Genomic DNA, 15,689 nt, shown 5'->3' on the forward strand with positions numbered 1-15,689 from the left:
AGAATCAAAACCCAGGTAGATCAACTGCACATCTGAAAGACAAATCCCATTTTCATTTTCTATAGGCACGAAACAATCAAAATAACAGCTTAAGAGTACAATCTTAGCTCTTAATACTAAGTTGTCTTACCTGACGTTCAAAAATACACTGGGCATAATGAGTTTTGCGTTATCGGAATGAAACGGCAGTAAAAGTGAAGTTATCCGCAGAGACACTGATAACAACAACTGTTAGTGTCCGGAGATTTTATGATGAAAAAAATCCAAGTAACGCTCAATATCGCTTACACACGGCACTATCCTTGTCGGTGAGAGATAAGAGAGATGGCGGTACCAACTCGATAAGCCCTCGGCGCTAATATTACAAAAGCGGGCACGTACGAGTCGCCAGATCAACGTCAGCGACCATGGTGAAGGCACGCAAAATCGTACTCGTTCGATATTTCAAGGGAGAGCCTCGACCTGAGGACTTTCGCATCGAGGAGGAGGACCTGCCACCCCTCAAGGATGGACAGATCCTGACCGAGGCTGTCTACTTCAGCGTCGATCCCTTCCAGAGGATTCTAGGAAGCGGGGAGAAATACGGACAGAAAGTGGGAGACACCATGATCGGGGCCCAGGTAAAGTATCTCTGCTTTGCTTCCTTTCCTAATCTGACGCAGACGGGTAACCTTTGTCTCAGTATTGGCATCCATATGCAACCACAGTGACGTCACCTCACTGACGTTACCAAAGTTTCATGCGGAAACTGGAAGATACGGAAAGTGACGCCAGGTACTGCTACCGCATTGCGTTTTAACTTATTGACGCCTCTAGGCTTCCACACCAATAGATGATCGCCGTTCAGCACTTGTCTGTTTGTTGCCTTTCGAAACGCTACCAGTTTGTTAGCACTGGGTGCCACAAGAGACCTGTGTGAGAATCATTTGCTCAGCACACCATGGGTCCCCTGTTTAAGCGGTCTGCATTGTGCAGTTATACGCAGAGACTATTATACTATTAGAAATGATCATGTCCCACTCTTTCTGCTATGTTTCTTAACCAATTATAGAAATACAAGTAAGATAATATGTGTGATCTGTATGAACATTCAATTTATCGTTGCTGTAGTCACACTAATGCATAACAGCGTGAGCATTACCTTTAGCATCTCATTTCATGATATAATTCCCTCAGTATCATCTGATATAATTCCACGATACTCCATCACCCTTGTTTTATTTGTCTTGATATTCAATTGCAACCCATTTTGAAGATAATATCCATTCAATTCAAGTGACCTACAAGTCCTTTGAGTTTCTGAGAGAATTACAATGTCGTTAGCAAACCTTAGTGTTATTACATTGGCTTCTGGAACTTTAATTCGCTTTTCAAACTTATCCTTAATATCATTTATTTCTTGATCAATGTACTGATTAAATGTGACGAGGGATAGACTATGATGCTGTGTCTCTCTCTTGCTGAATTACTGTGTCTCGTTTACATTCTTCGAATGTTATAATTGCAGCTGATTTCGATACAAGTTGTAAGTGACCCTTCAGTCACTGTATTTCACCCCTTCAAACTTCAAGCTTCCAGTGACAGCGTTCAAATCAACATTGTTATACGCTTCTTCTAAACCTACAAACGCAAAAAAGCAGGCTTCTACTCTCCAGTTTCTATTGCAAGACGAATTATATTGTCAGCATTACACTGCATATTCTTACATTTCTCCAAGACACGAACTGATCGTTCATTTGGTCGATCGCTATTGACTGTCGAGTAGGTAGCACCTGGTATGTTCGCTACGACTGTACTTATAAATTTCTAATTAATTCCTTGAATAGCGTATACAGAATTTCCGAAAAAACATTATATTGTAATGCTTAGGGAACAAATAGCCTGTAATATTCATGTCTTTTTTACGTTACTTTTCCGTCATTTACGTTTCTCCTGTAAGGCAATGTCTGACAGCTGCCAGGATGCCTCACGGTATCCTTTACTTTACGATAGGAGAAGTAACAAAAATACGGAGTACCGTATTTCAAAATGATCGTCGTAGGTTTAATGCTCTAAAGCATTTATTTCATTCAACTTACAATTATAAGTAATGCATCAAATGTAAGAGCAACTCAGATAGATTTATTTGTATATCCACATATGCCCAAACACTATTTCCCGTGTCTTCCGTTAGAAAGCGCTAGTAGCAAAGATGATGACTAGTAGACGGCTTTTCGTGTTTTAGTTTCCACGGAGTGTATCTGTTATTACAGCGCAACATGCATTCCGTGTTGAGTTCCATTGTAATCCTCCAAGCGATGATAACATCCATGTGTTCATTTTGAAGACACCGGTTGTCTTTCCAAAGGAAAAAGTATGGGGGACTAAAAGTGACTGAAAAACGTGTTGAACAAATGACCGACTTTCACGCCTATCTCCCAGAAATTAGTCCGGAAGCCTCTTCGTAAACTGGTAGTTCACGTCTGTGTGGAGACTTTTAAGGAAACACTTAGCCACGTCGCTATTGTTTCCAGTTGCTGCAGTCTCTCAAGGATGCAGTCTACGGTTTACCAGTCAATCTAGTAAAATATGTATTGCTCCATGACTATGAAAATTTTCTGGATCTTGATATCTTCATTGCCGAATCGACTTTTCACCTAAGTGGACGTGCGAACACACATGATGTGCACAACCGGGGAACAGCAAATCTGCACGAGATGGTACAGTTGCAACTCCCATAAATTGAATGTCTTTTGTGCCATGTCCTGACAGAAACTTTATGGGATTTTTTTGGGTCAATCATGCGTATTTGCTGTTTCTTTATCTTGACGTGCTAGAACTACGGCTCTTTCCTCAATGGGACGAAGATAAACCCCAGAACTTTATTTGGCAGTAAGGTGGTATACTGTCCCACAGGCATACCACAGTATGTGATTGGTTAAACTATGTTGTACCTGGCTGCTGAACTGGTCGCAAGGGGCCAGATGACATATCTTGTTTCGCATGGTCTCCATGTTTACCCGATCTGACTCCATGGCATTTTTACCTTTGATGGTTGATAAAGGATCACGTGTACGTGCCTTCGCTACCAGCTGACATGCCTAACATAAGAAATAGGACTGAAGCAGTTATTGCGACAATTACTCCAGGCGCACTGATCAAGGCTTGGGAAGAACGCGTCTATCGAATGATGCTAACACTGAACAATCGTAGAGAAAACTGAAGCTTCAGTTTCGTTCAGCCTACGCACCAAGAAGATCATATGGCGACAGGTACTGCCACGAGTTTCTGGGATTGTAACTCAAATGCACCGAAGATAGTTATTTATATCCGAAATCTAGATATGCAAGAGTAATAAAAACTAAAGAGACTGCGACTGGTTGCTGTGTGCTTTTCCTTTCTTAACGCTGATTATGTCTTCAGGATCTCAGAAATTGACACAATGTCTTCCCTTTGGGCGACCTAGGTGTGGTTATGCTTCCAGTAGCCATTGCAGTTGTGACAGCTATAATTATTGGATTAGGTTGGGAGGCGTTGGGGCATTGGGTATTTTGGTGCGTAGTTTGTGTGCGGATTGATAGAGAGGGTGGGTCACAATCAGTTCCAGCTGGATACGAGGCAAGTGCATGTATACATCCAAGGAGTTTTTGGGATGCTTTTATCATATCAGAGGTGGAGTTACTTTTCTTGTAGGTATGGCAGAGAAAAATGAGGTCACCTGTGAGGAAAGTAATAAACTGGGGCTATTTACGAGAAGCTAAGGATATTGAGGTCAGTATCAATGATTCTTTTTGAAGTAGGACTGGTCTACTTAGGATAGGCAGTTGTATGTATGAATATTATACTTTATTAACCAATTATTTTCTCACCTCATGGTAGAATAGTTTCTTATTTAGGGCAGAAAAGCGGTTGTTATCATATGATGGTCTAATAAGCCATTAACTGTTTCATAATAAACTGTATTAGCGAGGAAGATTGCACCTGTCTCCTCAAGCTTAAAAATGGATATATTTTGTGGCTTAAATTCCAGTGAAGGCGTGATAATACAAAATTAGGGTAACTTACTGGGCATGTTGGTGAAACAATTGTTGTGGCCAAATGAAGTGGTTTCTTGGGATAACCATCGCCAATTCCATCTCATACTGCAGGGTGTTCATTTCCAGTGTGTTTATAGTTGTAAAAGGATAAGAAAAAATGGTTCAAATGGCTCTCAGCATTATGCAACTTAACTTCTGAGGTCATCAGTCGCCTAGAACTTACAACTAATTAAACCTAACTAACTTAAGGACATCACACACATCCATGCCCGAGGCGGGATTCGAACCTGCGAATGTAGCGGTCACTCGGTTCAAGACTGTAGCGCCTAGAACCGCACGGCCACTCCAGCCGGCAATGGGATAAGAGGATGGATTATCTGGTAGTGAGTTGGATTTACTTGGTGCCTGGGAGTACAAGTTAGAGGAAAGTATATTGCATAATTGTTGCACCAGTTGATATTAGCAAAGATGGAGCTTAAACTTAAGCTTAAACTTAAGTTAATAAACAGTGAATACGTGGCTCTTATATCGCGGTAAAATACATACAGTTAAGCTAGGTTTTCTTTCAAATAGAAGGTATGGATGTCCTGATCGATGACTAAGGAATGTGTGGGGACTTTCAGTGGCTGCATGAATGGCTATAACAGTGAATTTTATTATGTCATCACCTGTAGGACTGTGATAATAATTACTGTTGCGAGTTTTGGTATATGGGTTAGGGAAACAGGGACAGTGAGACCAGGATCCTTTGGGAAACACTTGACCATGAATTTGTGGTAGTACATGGCATGTTTCCCATTGAAGGCATTACAGGATGGAAGGAATTACAATTTGGGAGAACCTTCAAGCAAGTTGTTTCTTAAGTTTGCGATCAAAAGTCGTAGGAATTGTAAATATAGCTCCTTTTGTTATAAGTTCCCTTGCCAAGAGTGAGAAATTAGCATGGCAGTGTCACACAGTGGCTGAAGTGGGTCCTGATGTACTGCACTTTTGTGGCGCCGTTTGTGTTTTTGCTTTGTGTTAGAGTAAGACTGTGGTGGCGTAACACTGTCTGCCCACAGGTGGCACGGATCGTGGAGAGCCGGGCTGCAGGTTTCCCAGTGGGGCGGCATGTGGTGGCCTACTGGGGGTGGCGCGACCGCACAGTGGCTGATGTTGGGCCTGACGTTCCGCCCCCTGATGTCATGTCGCCCCCCATGCTGGTGCCAGACCTGGGGGACTTGCCGTTATCCCTGTCCCTGGGAGTGCTGGGTATGCCTGGAATCAGTGCCTACTTCCCACTGCTGGAGGTCTGCCAGCTCAAGGCTGGAGAGGTGGTCGTGGTCAGCGGCGCTGCAGGAGCTGTGGGCAGCATAGTGGGGCAGATAGCGCTCATCAAGGGGTGTACTGTCATCGGCTTCGCCGGATCTGAATCTAAGGTATGTAGTTATATTTTGTTCAACCTGCCTACAAACAGATGTGTTCATTAGGGTGGGTAAAACTTCCTACTGTAAGCATCCATCACACTCCCCACCCCCAGGAAGTCGAGAGCCGGCAAGGATGTCTCTGGGGGATTGGACAGTTGAGGAACATACAGTGTATAAGCGGACAAGAGTCAGGGAGTAGTTGGGCAGTGCAACATTTGGTGATAGTTAGTGTGGGCGTTGTTGACAGTACAATGTGTGTGGGTTGCGCTTTCCTTTCCAACATATGTGAAAACTGCAGCCAGACGAATTTAAAATCGAAAGTGACAAATATTAAAATAATCTTCACGATAAAGGAAGACAGCCAAAACAGTTGCAGGATAAAATTTTTTATTAAAATTCTTGACCAAGGTTTCGGTATATGTAAATATACCTTCATCAGAAGAAAAAAATCTAAATTTACATCATGCAATGCAGATTAATAAAACAATTGTGCCAAAGGCGTCGTCAAAAATTAAGACATCATCTCCATTTGTACAACATGACTATAGGCACAGGGTCAATACGAACAGTTTAGCACCAGTCTGGTGTCTTAAATTTTGACGACGCCTTTGGCACAATTGTTTTATTAATCTCCATTGCATGATGCAATTTTAGATTTTTTTTTCTTCTGATGAAGGTATATTTATATATACCGTAACCTTGGTCAAGAATTTTAATAAAAATTTTTATCCTGCAACTGTTTTGGCTGTCACCCTTTATCGTGAAGAATTTCAACAGTTGCTGTTTCAGCCATGTTTAAAATCTTGAAATTAAAATAATCGGAAACCGCCACCATTACTTCTTTGTGCAGATTTCGCTGCTCAACTTCTTGTTACTGACTACAACGAGCTGCAGAAATACGAAACAAGAAGGAATGCTAATCTCAAATGTGTGAGCAATGGGGTGCAAAAAATAAAAACTAGGTGCGTTTGGGCACTTGGTCGACGTCTTACAGACTTATGAGCCTTATCTGTAGGCAGGGACAGAAGTATGTGGTAAGTGGCGAACGTCACTGTTCAGAGAAGACAATGAACAAACCTACATGACAACCAACGTCTGATTGCATCATACTGACACACCGATGGTGTTGAAGATTTTATTTTATAGGACTGGAGAACCTTCCCAGTCAATACGTAATTCAAATTCTCAGAGGTTATTCTAATGGTGTGAATCGTTTCAGTAAGAATCTTTGAAATGACAGGTGACTCCTGAGTCGTAAACAAACTATATTACCATCGAATCCACAGCTTTCTAGGTGGGGCTTGGCTATGCTAATTGTTGTCATATCTGACTACCTTTAACCCCCACCGTTAGGGTTTGTGACAGATAGAGATGGCATGTAAAACACAACTCTCGAACGCTAGAACTAATTTCAACCAAACTTGGCTCACATGTGACACATCTACCATTCCTAGACATAGAGCTGGGTGTAGAGTGGGGAAAACCAAAAATATGCCAAATAATCACATTTCAAATCAATATTACAAATTTTAAAATAAATTTCTGTTTTAAGATTGAAAAACGAACAAAATGCATATTTTTACGGGCATATTTCAACAAATATCACGTTTTGTTTTTCAACCTTAAGTTTGAAATTTTTCTACCAAACTCTTACAGAGCAATACAAAAATAAGGTTTCACTTTATCGCTCCGTGCACGACAGTGCATGGTAACAGTGTGTACCAAAAACTAGAAGCGAAAATCAGATTTCTTAGGGGTCATTTCTCGGTTTCTATTGATCACAGAGATAAGGAATCAAGAGTTTTTGATAGCCCTTGGCCTAGCGAGTGTTTGCACACATATAGGAAGATGGGGTATAATGTAAAGAACCTAAATAAATGGTCAAAATTTAAGTATCATTCATATACTTCCTCCAGTCCAGGCTGGCGTCGTCTAGGTGTGGCTTATAAAAGCACCATTTGTTCATGTACAGTTCTTGAAAAACCCCTGAAAAACTATGAATTTTGGGTGTAAGATTACCAATTGTGCAGGTGGACACTTCTATAATTTAGTCGAAATTCTTACCATGTTATCTTAAGATGATATTCTCAGGCAACATGGAAACTCGAAATTTTTCGGTATATTATCCTTTACCGAACTTCAGATATTCAAATTTACCACACCTGTACACTTTAAACATCCACTTAATACACGGTCTGAGCGTGAGTGTAGTTTTAAGTGACATAGTGAACACATGGCAAGGGTTCTAGAGTCATCGCAACGGTTCTGAGGTAGCCAAACTATGTTTTTAGTTAGCATTTTTTCACGAATAAAACTGTATGCCCAAATTGGGAGTGTAGAGTCAAAAAGTTGCGTAAGAAGGGTCTTAAAATACTCGAAAAGAACTTAAAATTATTGCCAAAAATTATGTAAAACGGAAATGGCTGCAAATTTAGCAATATATTTCTAATAAATTTTTTACTCTTTTAAGATACAAATCATAAGTCAAGCGTTTTCGCTAACTTGCTATCGATGACCAAAACATCCAGAAAAAATGAAAAGCAAACGATTGTGTGTTAACCTTATTTTAAAGTTACTTATTTGTTGTTGATATGTGTGTCAATGTGGATAAATATGTCCAAAGGTGTAAATAAACTGTCAAAACTGTACTGCTCTGTATAATTTGTTTTTTGTAAGTAGCACACACTACCTTAGCAAGCAAAAGTAGGGAAACAGAGGAAAACTACTGCTCTCGGAGAACAAAAAAGGTGAGTATGTTCCTCTGTTAAAGGCTCTCAAAGAAAAGTGGGGAACCATCTGAGTCAGTCCTCATTCTGCTTTCCTCATCGCAAATTTTCACATGGGAACATGTTCTCACTTTCTTTGTGCTGAAAGAGAATAGCATAAAGATGGTGGCAGGAGAAGAGAGAGGTGACAGTGACAGGAAGAGAGAAAGAGAGAGGAGACACTGATGGTGGGAGAGAGAAAGTAGCATTGAAAGAGGAAGAGAGATGGACGAAGACAGTAGGAGTAGGAGAGGAAAGGAGAGAGAGGAGATATTGATGGGCAGAAGAAAAACAGTGACAATAAAAGAGAAAGAGACATGGTAGGAGACAGAAGCCGTGGGAATTAATAATATGAATGAGTGGAGACCTTACATAGACTTGGTGGGTTGCAATGTCTGCACTCTCCCAGATCGGGGAACTTTTTACAAGTAGGTATAGCGGAGGGTATATTTTAGACCGAAATATTTAACTAGTGTTTATAGGCAAAAAACTAGATTGGGTCCCCAGAGTTGCTGAGGAATGGTGGAGACGATGACAGTGAGAAAGAAAGACAAAAGGAGACAGTGTAAGTGGAGACAACGGTAGGGGGATATATTGTAAATCAGTAGGAGAAAACGGAGTCAATGGGAAAGCGAAATATACAGACAATGGCCGTGAGATGGAGATGCTGAGTATAAAGATATCTACAAAGCGAGACTGGAAACAAGGAATTATAATGTTCTTTGTTAAAAGGGTGTGAATATTTCGGCATGCCAAAATTTTTTATGAGGAAGATTGAATGAGGATTGAGGTTCTAGGTTCCCCACTTTACCCTCAGAGGGCAATATTTGCGTTTTTTGAGATCCAACAATAGCATTTTGCTGCAGGTAATTTATATGCTGTAACTATCGTTCTATAAGGAAGTGTTTTTTGCGCGAAGAACAGAATTCATTAGGTTACCTTCCATTAGGAAAGTGGGCACACTCAGCGACTGTGATACGATATACAAATTATAGACCACAGCAATCAGTCGTCTTTTTTCTTTCTTTTTTTCAGGTTTTATTTGGCAAATCCAGATTTCGGCTCGTTCCTAGTCATTATAATGCTAAAAAGTACAAGAAGTGCATGTCCAGGCGATACTAGAAAATGTTACAACTCGTGGCATAACCTACATGGCTTTTACATTAGATTACATACCACTATTTTCTAGTCTCGATGCACGTCAGTTCTCTGTTCTTCGGGCGCAGGTCACAGTTCTTTGAATACTACTGTATAAAGAAGGTAGACTGTGTGGAGAACACATCGATTGATTGCATGGCACCCTCTATATCAACTACGTAATATATAACATTTAAAGGAAAGTAAAAAAGCTTCAAATTTGCATGGCAATTACATTTAAAAAAATAAGTAAAATTCTTTACATTGCAGTCCGACTTTGTTCCACATTTGGCATTAAACATAGAAAATATATGAAAATTTCCAAGTTCAGTCCTTAGGAGTCAGTCGTTTTCTTCTTTAAACACATATGTAACGCAAGAGGGGTAAAACCTTTTTTTTAAATTTATTTACAAGACACAAGGAGGCACATGCTACAATTGATCTGATTTAAATGATTTTATCTTTGTATTATTTTTCTCTTTATTTTAACATCATGACAGGTATGTTGTTACTCTTATTTACTGAATAGTTCGTAGATGGCACTAAGTGTCAGCAAGACGGATGGTTGGCGTGACTTGGCATTCCGTTAAAGATGTAGAGAGTACTAGTCTCTGTGTCATTTCAAACAGATTATAAGTACAATAAAACCAATACACTGAATTGCTGTTATGACAATGTACATGCATCTAAACTGACGTACCATGGAGAGATCTCTGTAGGTTCATTGTTACAACCGTCATACTCTTACAACATTATGCTAATGGCTGCTACATATTGGCAAGACAGCAGGAGCTACTTTGCCACATGGTGTAACCAGTGACTCCTCAAAATCAATCATCATAGGTCGTACCACTCGTTCCTTCTGGCTCCTTGATGTTTCCCTTGCCATCTGCACCCGTCCTGTCTGCCTTTCCCACACCTTCAGCTACCTCGGACTCACCATTGACAGTCACCCAAACTGGATCCCTCATCTCCACCCTATCCAATCCAAAGCCAACAACTGCCTCTGTCTTCTTAAACTCCTCCCTGGCTGGACATAGGGGTTGAACTCCTCTACCATATTCCACACCTACAAATCCGTAATCCATCCCATCCTCTGTTATGCTAGTCCTGCCTGGATATCTGCCCCCCTCTCCCACATTCTTTAAGTCCCTCCAGATCCTCGATTGCCATGCACCCTGCCTCACTGTCTGTCCCCCATGCAGATCCTCTATGACCCTATTCCTTTCCCCCACCTGCTCCTTTTCCCTACAACATATCCACATCCTCTAGACCTCCCATCGACTTGGTCCTCCTCATCCCTTGGTTGCTCCTCTTGTCTCCAACGTTGCCCACCGAGGTGCCTTCACTCCTACCCTCCACCTTTACACCCTTCATCTCCATTCCTGAGGTGGCTTCCATCAACTCCCCCTCCCGGATGATACCCTCCCTCCCTCCATTTATCCCTCCTATCAACCCTGATATTCACCTTCTCCTCCCTCCCTCTGTTCTTTTCTCAGGCTCCATCCCCCTCCTCCATCCCGTTTTCTCTCCACCTTCCCACTCCATTCTCTCCCCCCCCCCTGAATCCTTTTTGTTTACCCTACACTATCTTCCCCACTCCTTTTCTCACGTCCACTCTGTTACCCCCCTTTTTCTGTGTCCTCTCCGACGGCTCCCCACCTTTTTGCTTTCCCCACCCTTTTTCTCCTCTTCTGTCCGGGTTCTCTCTCTCTCTCTCTTTCCCCCCCCCCCCTCCATCTGCTTTAGGCTGTGGTGTGTACATCTCTAATCTATGGTGCAGTGTTTGACTGTTTAGTGTTGTGTACCCCCTTTTTAAAGTGTTACGAACTGAAACCATACTGTCGCTATGTTTTTTTTATAGTGACTGTGTACTTGCTGTGTATCTTCATTATAATCGTCAACCCCATCTTTTTTCTATTTCAACTTCCGCAACTTTTCGCCATTTTACTGTTTTTAACAAAGTCACTGTTTTATTGGCCTTACATATTGTTTGTCATCTTCTCATTATGTTTTTTTACTCTTCTATCGACTGTAGAGCGGCGCATTAAGTTTCTGTCAGCCTGCCCCCAGATGGGGAATCTAAATTCAATAAAGGAAGAAAAAAAAGGAGCTACTTCATTCCCCCTGGGTCAAACCTTATACTGTTTCCTAGCGACTGCAGGGTCTGTTATGTTGGCCAATCAGGAAGGAGACTGGAAATTAGGTTTGGGGACCACATCACATTGGGCAGAAAAGATGTCACACAGAAATGTTGAATGGCTGCTCGTTTACTTATGACGACTCATAATGTGCTGAGTTCGACATCTAATGTGAGGTTGCTGCATAAATGCCAGAAGGTCAGGTCCCTCGACCTCCTAGAAGAGCTGGAGATCTTTTGTCATCCAAGAATGTCAGTGGCAACCTCATTAATGATCAAGCTGTTATGAAAAATGCACTGTTCTGGGAATTGTTTAAAAACTTGGTGCTAGGAAACAGTATAAGATTGGATCCAGGGGTGGCTTGTCCCAGGGGTAACGAAGTAGTTCCTTTTTTCATTTATTTTCATTCAATTCCCCTGCCCCACATGGGCAGGGGAGGGCTGGCAGCGGCACAATCCGCCGCTCTTCAGCTGAATGACATGACAGCTAATAAAAGGAGAAAATTATACATATAAAGGCGGTAAAAAGTGGTACATAAAAAGAGACTAAGGGGAGACAATGGAGGGAAAATATACACTGATACGGATACAGTGATGTGGGGACAGTTAAAAAAAGTCTACAAAAAGTTAAAAAACACAGTTGGCGATTCGTAGAGCATGTAAAAGACACTGAAGTCACCCACACACAGGTTAAAAGTTGGCCACAGCATTAAAACACTCCAGAACTAAGACACCTCAAATCCATTTTAAGAGATGAAGCACATACAACAAAGAATAAAACCTGCCAGGGGGGACCTGACAAGGCAGAGGCCTGAGGTGATGGAAAAAGAGGGGAGAGCAAGGTGCAGCAGGGGAGGGGTTAGAATGAAAGAAATAGGGGGCAGGAGGTGTATGATGATGATGATGATGATTAGTGATTTAGGGCGCACAACAACGAGGTTATGAGCGCCCATTCCCAAAGCAAATGTTGACGAGTGCAGCCAAGATCTGTTAAACAAGTATCAATTTCAAGATTGGACACAGCACATCAAAACAGGTAGATAAAACTAAAAATAAAATACCAGTACAAAACAGGTAAAAATAATTAACTGTGGCTGGGTGACCACTTACAAATAATGGGTGACCAAACCACTTTACACCACATTAAGATCTCAATCCCAATATTTTGGGAAGAAGTCCAGACATCACACAAAAACGTAAAACTCTAGCCACACTCGCCTCATTATTAGTTAAAAGAGAGGGCAGGTCTGGTGGGAAACTTAAATCCTCCCTAAAATCCTCATATAAAACACACTCAGTTAAAATATGTCGTATCGACAGCTGTGTCCCACATGTCTGACACGTTGGTGACTCCTCACGAGGTAACAGAAAACCATGGGTCAATGGACAATGTCCTATTCGAAGCTGTGTAAGGGCTACTTCCTCAGCTCGCCGTTGTCAGAATGAGGTAAGCCACGGTCGGACAGAATCCTTCACTGCTCGCAACTTATTATCCCTCACTTCCAGCCACTGAGCCTCCCACCAACGCATGACCTTCCAAGACACGAATGATGTTATTGCCTGCAGGGGGGCCGAACAACGAGCAGGAGGTGGGACGGAGCAAGCATCCTTGGCAGCCGCGTCTGCAAGTTCGTTTCCAGGAATCCCTATGTGCCCTGGAACCCAGCAGAAAATTACATCCTTACCCTGCTTTTGCAAGAGCAGGTGTGCGTCCTGCACTTCTTGCACCATCCGATCTACTGAGTACATGTGTTCAAGAGCATGTAGAGCACTTTGGGAATCTGAGCAGATGATGAATTTCTTGCCATGATGTCGTCGCATATGCTCTAATGCTTTCAGAATGGCAAACAGTTCTGCATAGTAAACTGAGAACTGCTCTGGGAGCCCTATCCTACGGAAAGTATCGGGAAACACAGCAAAAATGGTTCAAATGGCTCTGAGCACTATGGGACTTAACTTCTACGGTCATCAGTCCCCTAGAACTTAGAAGTACTTAAACCTAACTAACCTAAGGACATCACACACATCCATGCCCGAGGCAGGATTCGAAATTGGGACCGTAGCGATCGCGCGGTCCCAGACTGTAGCTCCTCGAACCACTCGGCCAGAAACACAGCAGAGAAGCCCATAAAATCCCCCTGTTTTGACCCATCCGTGTAAACAGTAATAAAATCTGAATGGCGGTCTAAAATCTCAGTAAATTTAATTTTAGAAAGGTGGTCCAGGGTACAATACTACTTGTAAGCAGCCAGATCAAGTAGTAATCTCGGCCGTTGTAGTAGCCGGGAAGATCCCCTACTCCATCCCTGGTTGAGGACCTTAATGCCCTCCAGGTGACTCGAGACTCTCCTTTGCTCGGATTGCCTTAGGACGGTGGCGGAAGAGACGTTCCAGTGCTGGCTGTCCCAAGAGACAAGAGAGGTGAGGCAGGTGATGAAGACGGAAGACAAGGCAGGAGGGAGTGCAGAGATCCTGAAGGGGAGCATGGGAGAGGGAGAGGGAGGGGGTGTAGGAAGGGGACAGCCGCTCAAGTGAAGGGAGGGAGAGGGAGCCCTGAGGAGGAGGCAGAAGGAAGGTGCGGATAGAGTTGGTAGGAGGGATAGATGTCAGGGCGAAGTTCATCATCCAGGACGGATATGTGCTAGAAGTTGCGTTGGGGAAGGAGGGGGAGGGTGTGGAGATGGAAAGAGGGTGGACACAACAGTAAAAGTGCAGCAACGGGTTGCGGGTGGAGAGGAAGGATGACACCAGGGGGTGGGGACATCGGGTCGGTGGGCAATATACAAGGTGTGGCTATGTTCAAGGAAAAGGAGAAGGTGGGGGAAGGGGATGAGGTCGTAGATGATGCGCATGAGGGATGGAAGGTGAATACGGAAGGCGAGGTGGAGTGCATGGCGCTCGGGGATTTGGAGGGCGTTACGGAATCTGGAAGGGGCCGAAATCCAAGAAATGCTGGCACTACAAAGGATGGGGCTGATCAAGGATTTGTAGGTGTGAATGGTGGTGGAAGGATGCAGGCCCCACGTCTGGCAGGACAGGAGTTTCAGGTCGTGTAGTCTGTTGTGGGGTTTCCTCTAAATGTTATATATTATGTATCGATGTGTTCTCCACACAGCCTATCTTCTTTATACAGTAGCATTAAAAGAACTGTGACCTGCGACCGAACAACAGAGAATTGACATGCATCGAGATTAGAAAATAGTCGTATGTAACCTAATGTAAAAGGCATATAGGTTATGCCGTGAGTTGTAACATTTTTTAGTATCGCCTGACCACATACTTCTTGTACGTTTTAGCATTGATAATGGCTAGGCACTAGCCGAAATCCGGAATTGTCAAATAAAACCTTGAAAAAAAAGGACGATTGGTTGCTGCGCTCTGTAACTTATAAAACAGAATTCACTGTTTTTCACAGCTAATATAAGTCTGGGATAAGTAAGTAACTTAGAAAACAGTTTCAACTAGCATCTTGTACTGCTATGATATAAATCTCTTATTCCCAGGTGAAATGGTTGAAAGACGACCTGGGCTTCCATCACGTGTTTAACTACAAAACGACTGACGTGTCCACCGCCCTGAAGCAGGCTGCCCCAGATGGCGTCGACGTGTACTTCGACAACGTGGCGGGCGACATGAGCACCAAGGTCATGAGTCACATGCGCTACCGCGGTCGCATCACCGTTATCGGCGGCATCTCCCAGTACAACGAGCTTGAGTCCCAAAAGTTGGTGACTCTGCCCTTCACGTTTCTTGCCAATCAACTCCGCATTGAGGGCTGCTCCTATAGCCGGTGGCACGACCGCTGGGATGAGGGGATCAGCCCACTGACGCAGTGGGTGAGGGAGGGGAAACTCAAGTACAGGGAGACGGTGACCGACGGCTTCGTCAACACTCCCAAAGCCTTCATCGGTATGCTGCGAGGCGAGAACTTTGGGAAAGCTGTTGTCAAATTGTGAACACCCTGGTGTAGCAGAAGTGGATGTCCAAGCAGAGGCAAAGACGTACAACACTTTATAAACGGGACACGAAATCGAACTTGTATCGCTTGGCCCTATTATTCTGCTAGAAATTATGTTTAATATTTTTATGTTTATGAAAATAATATCTGTTATAATACAACAGTTTCCCTATGTTATATGATTTGAACTGGATTTATTATCCTACACAAAGACGCCTCAATAGCTTGTTTGAAAATAATTGAAAAACATTTGCAACAAATGTGATC

At 42.7% G+C, this 15,689-nt stretch overlaps 1 protein-coding gene across 1 annotated transcript; it reads left to right on the forward strand.

Annotated features, from left to right (window-relative positions):
* The first annotated feature begins 407 nt into the window (after positions 1 to 407).
* On the forward strand, positions 408 to 15,420 carry LOC124802417 (prostaglandin reductase 1-like). The gene is made up of 3 exons (XM_047263182.1): positions 408 to 620; positions 5,078 to 5,434; positions 14,968 to 15,420. The coding sequence occupies exons 1-3, from the start codon at positions 408 to 410 to the stop codon at positions 15,418 to 15,420; spliced, it is 1,023 nt and encodes a 340-aa protein (XP_047119138.1).
* Positions 15,421 to 15,689: the final 269 nt, after the last annotated feature.

Source organism: Schistocerca piceifrons, chromosome 6, assembly GCF_021461385.2.
Source record: "Schistocerca piceifrons isolate TAMUIC-IGC-003096 chromosome 6, iqSchPice1.1, whole genome shotgun sequence".
Classification (NCBI taxonomy): Eukaryota; Metazoa; Arthropoda; class Insecta; order Orthoptera; family Acrididae; genus Schistocerca; species Schistocerca piceifrons.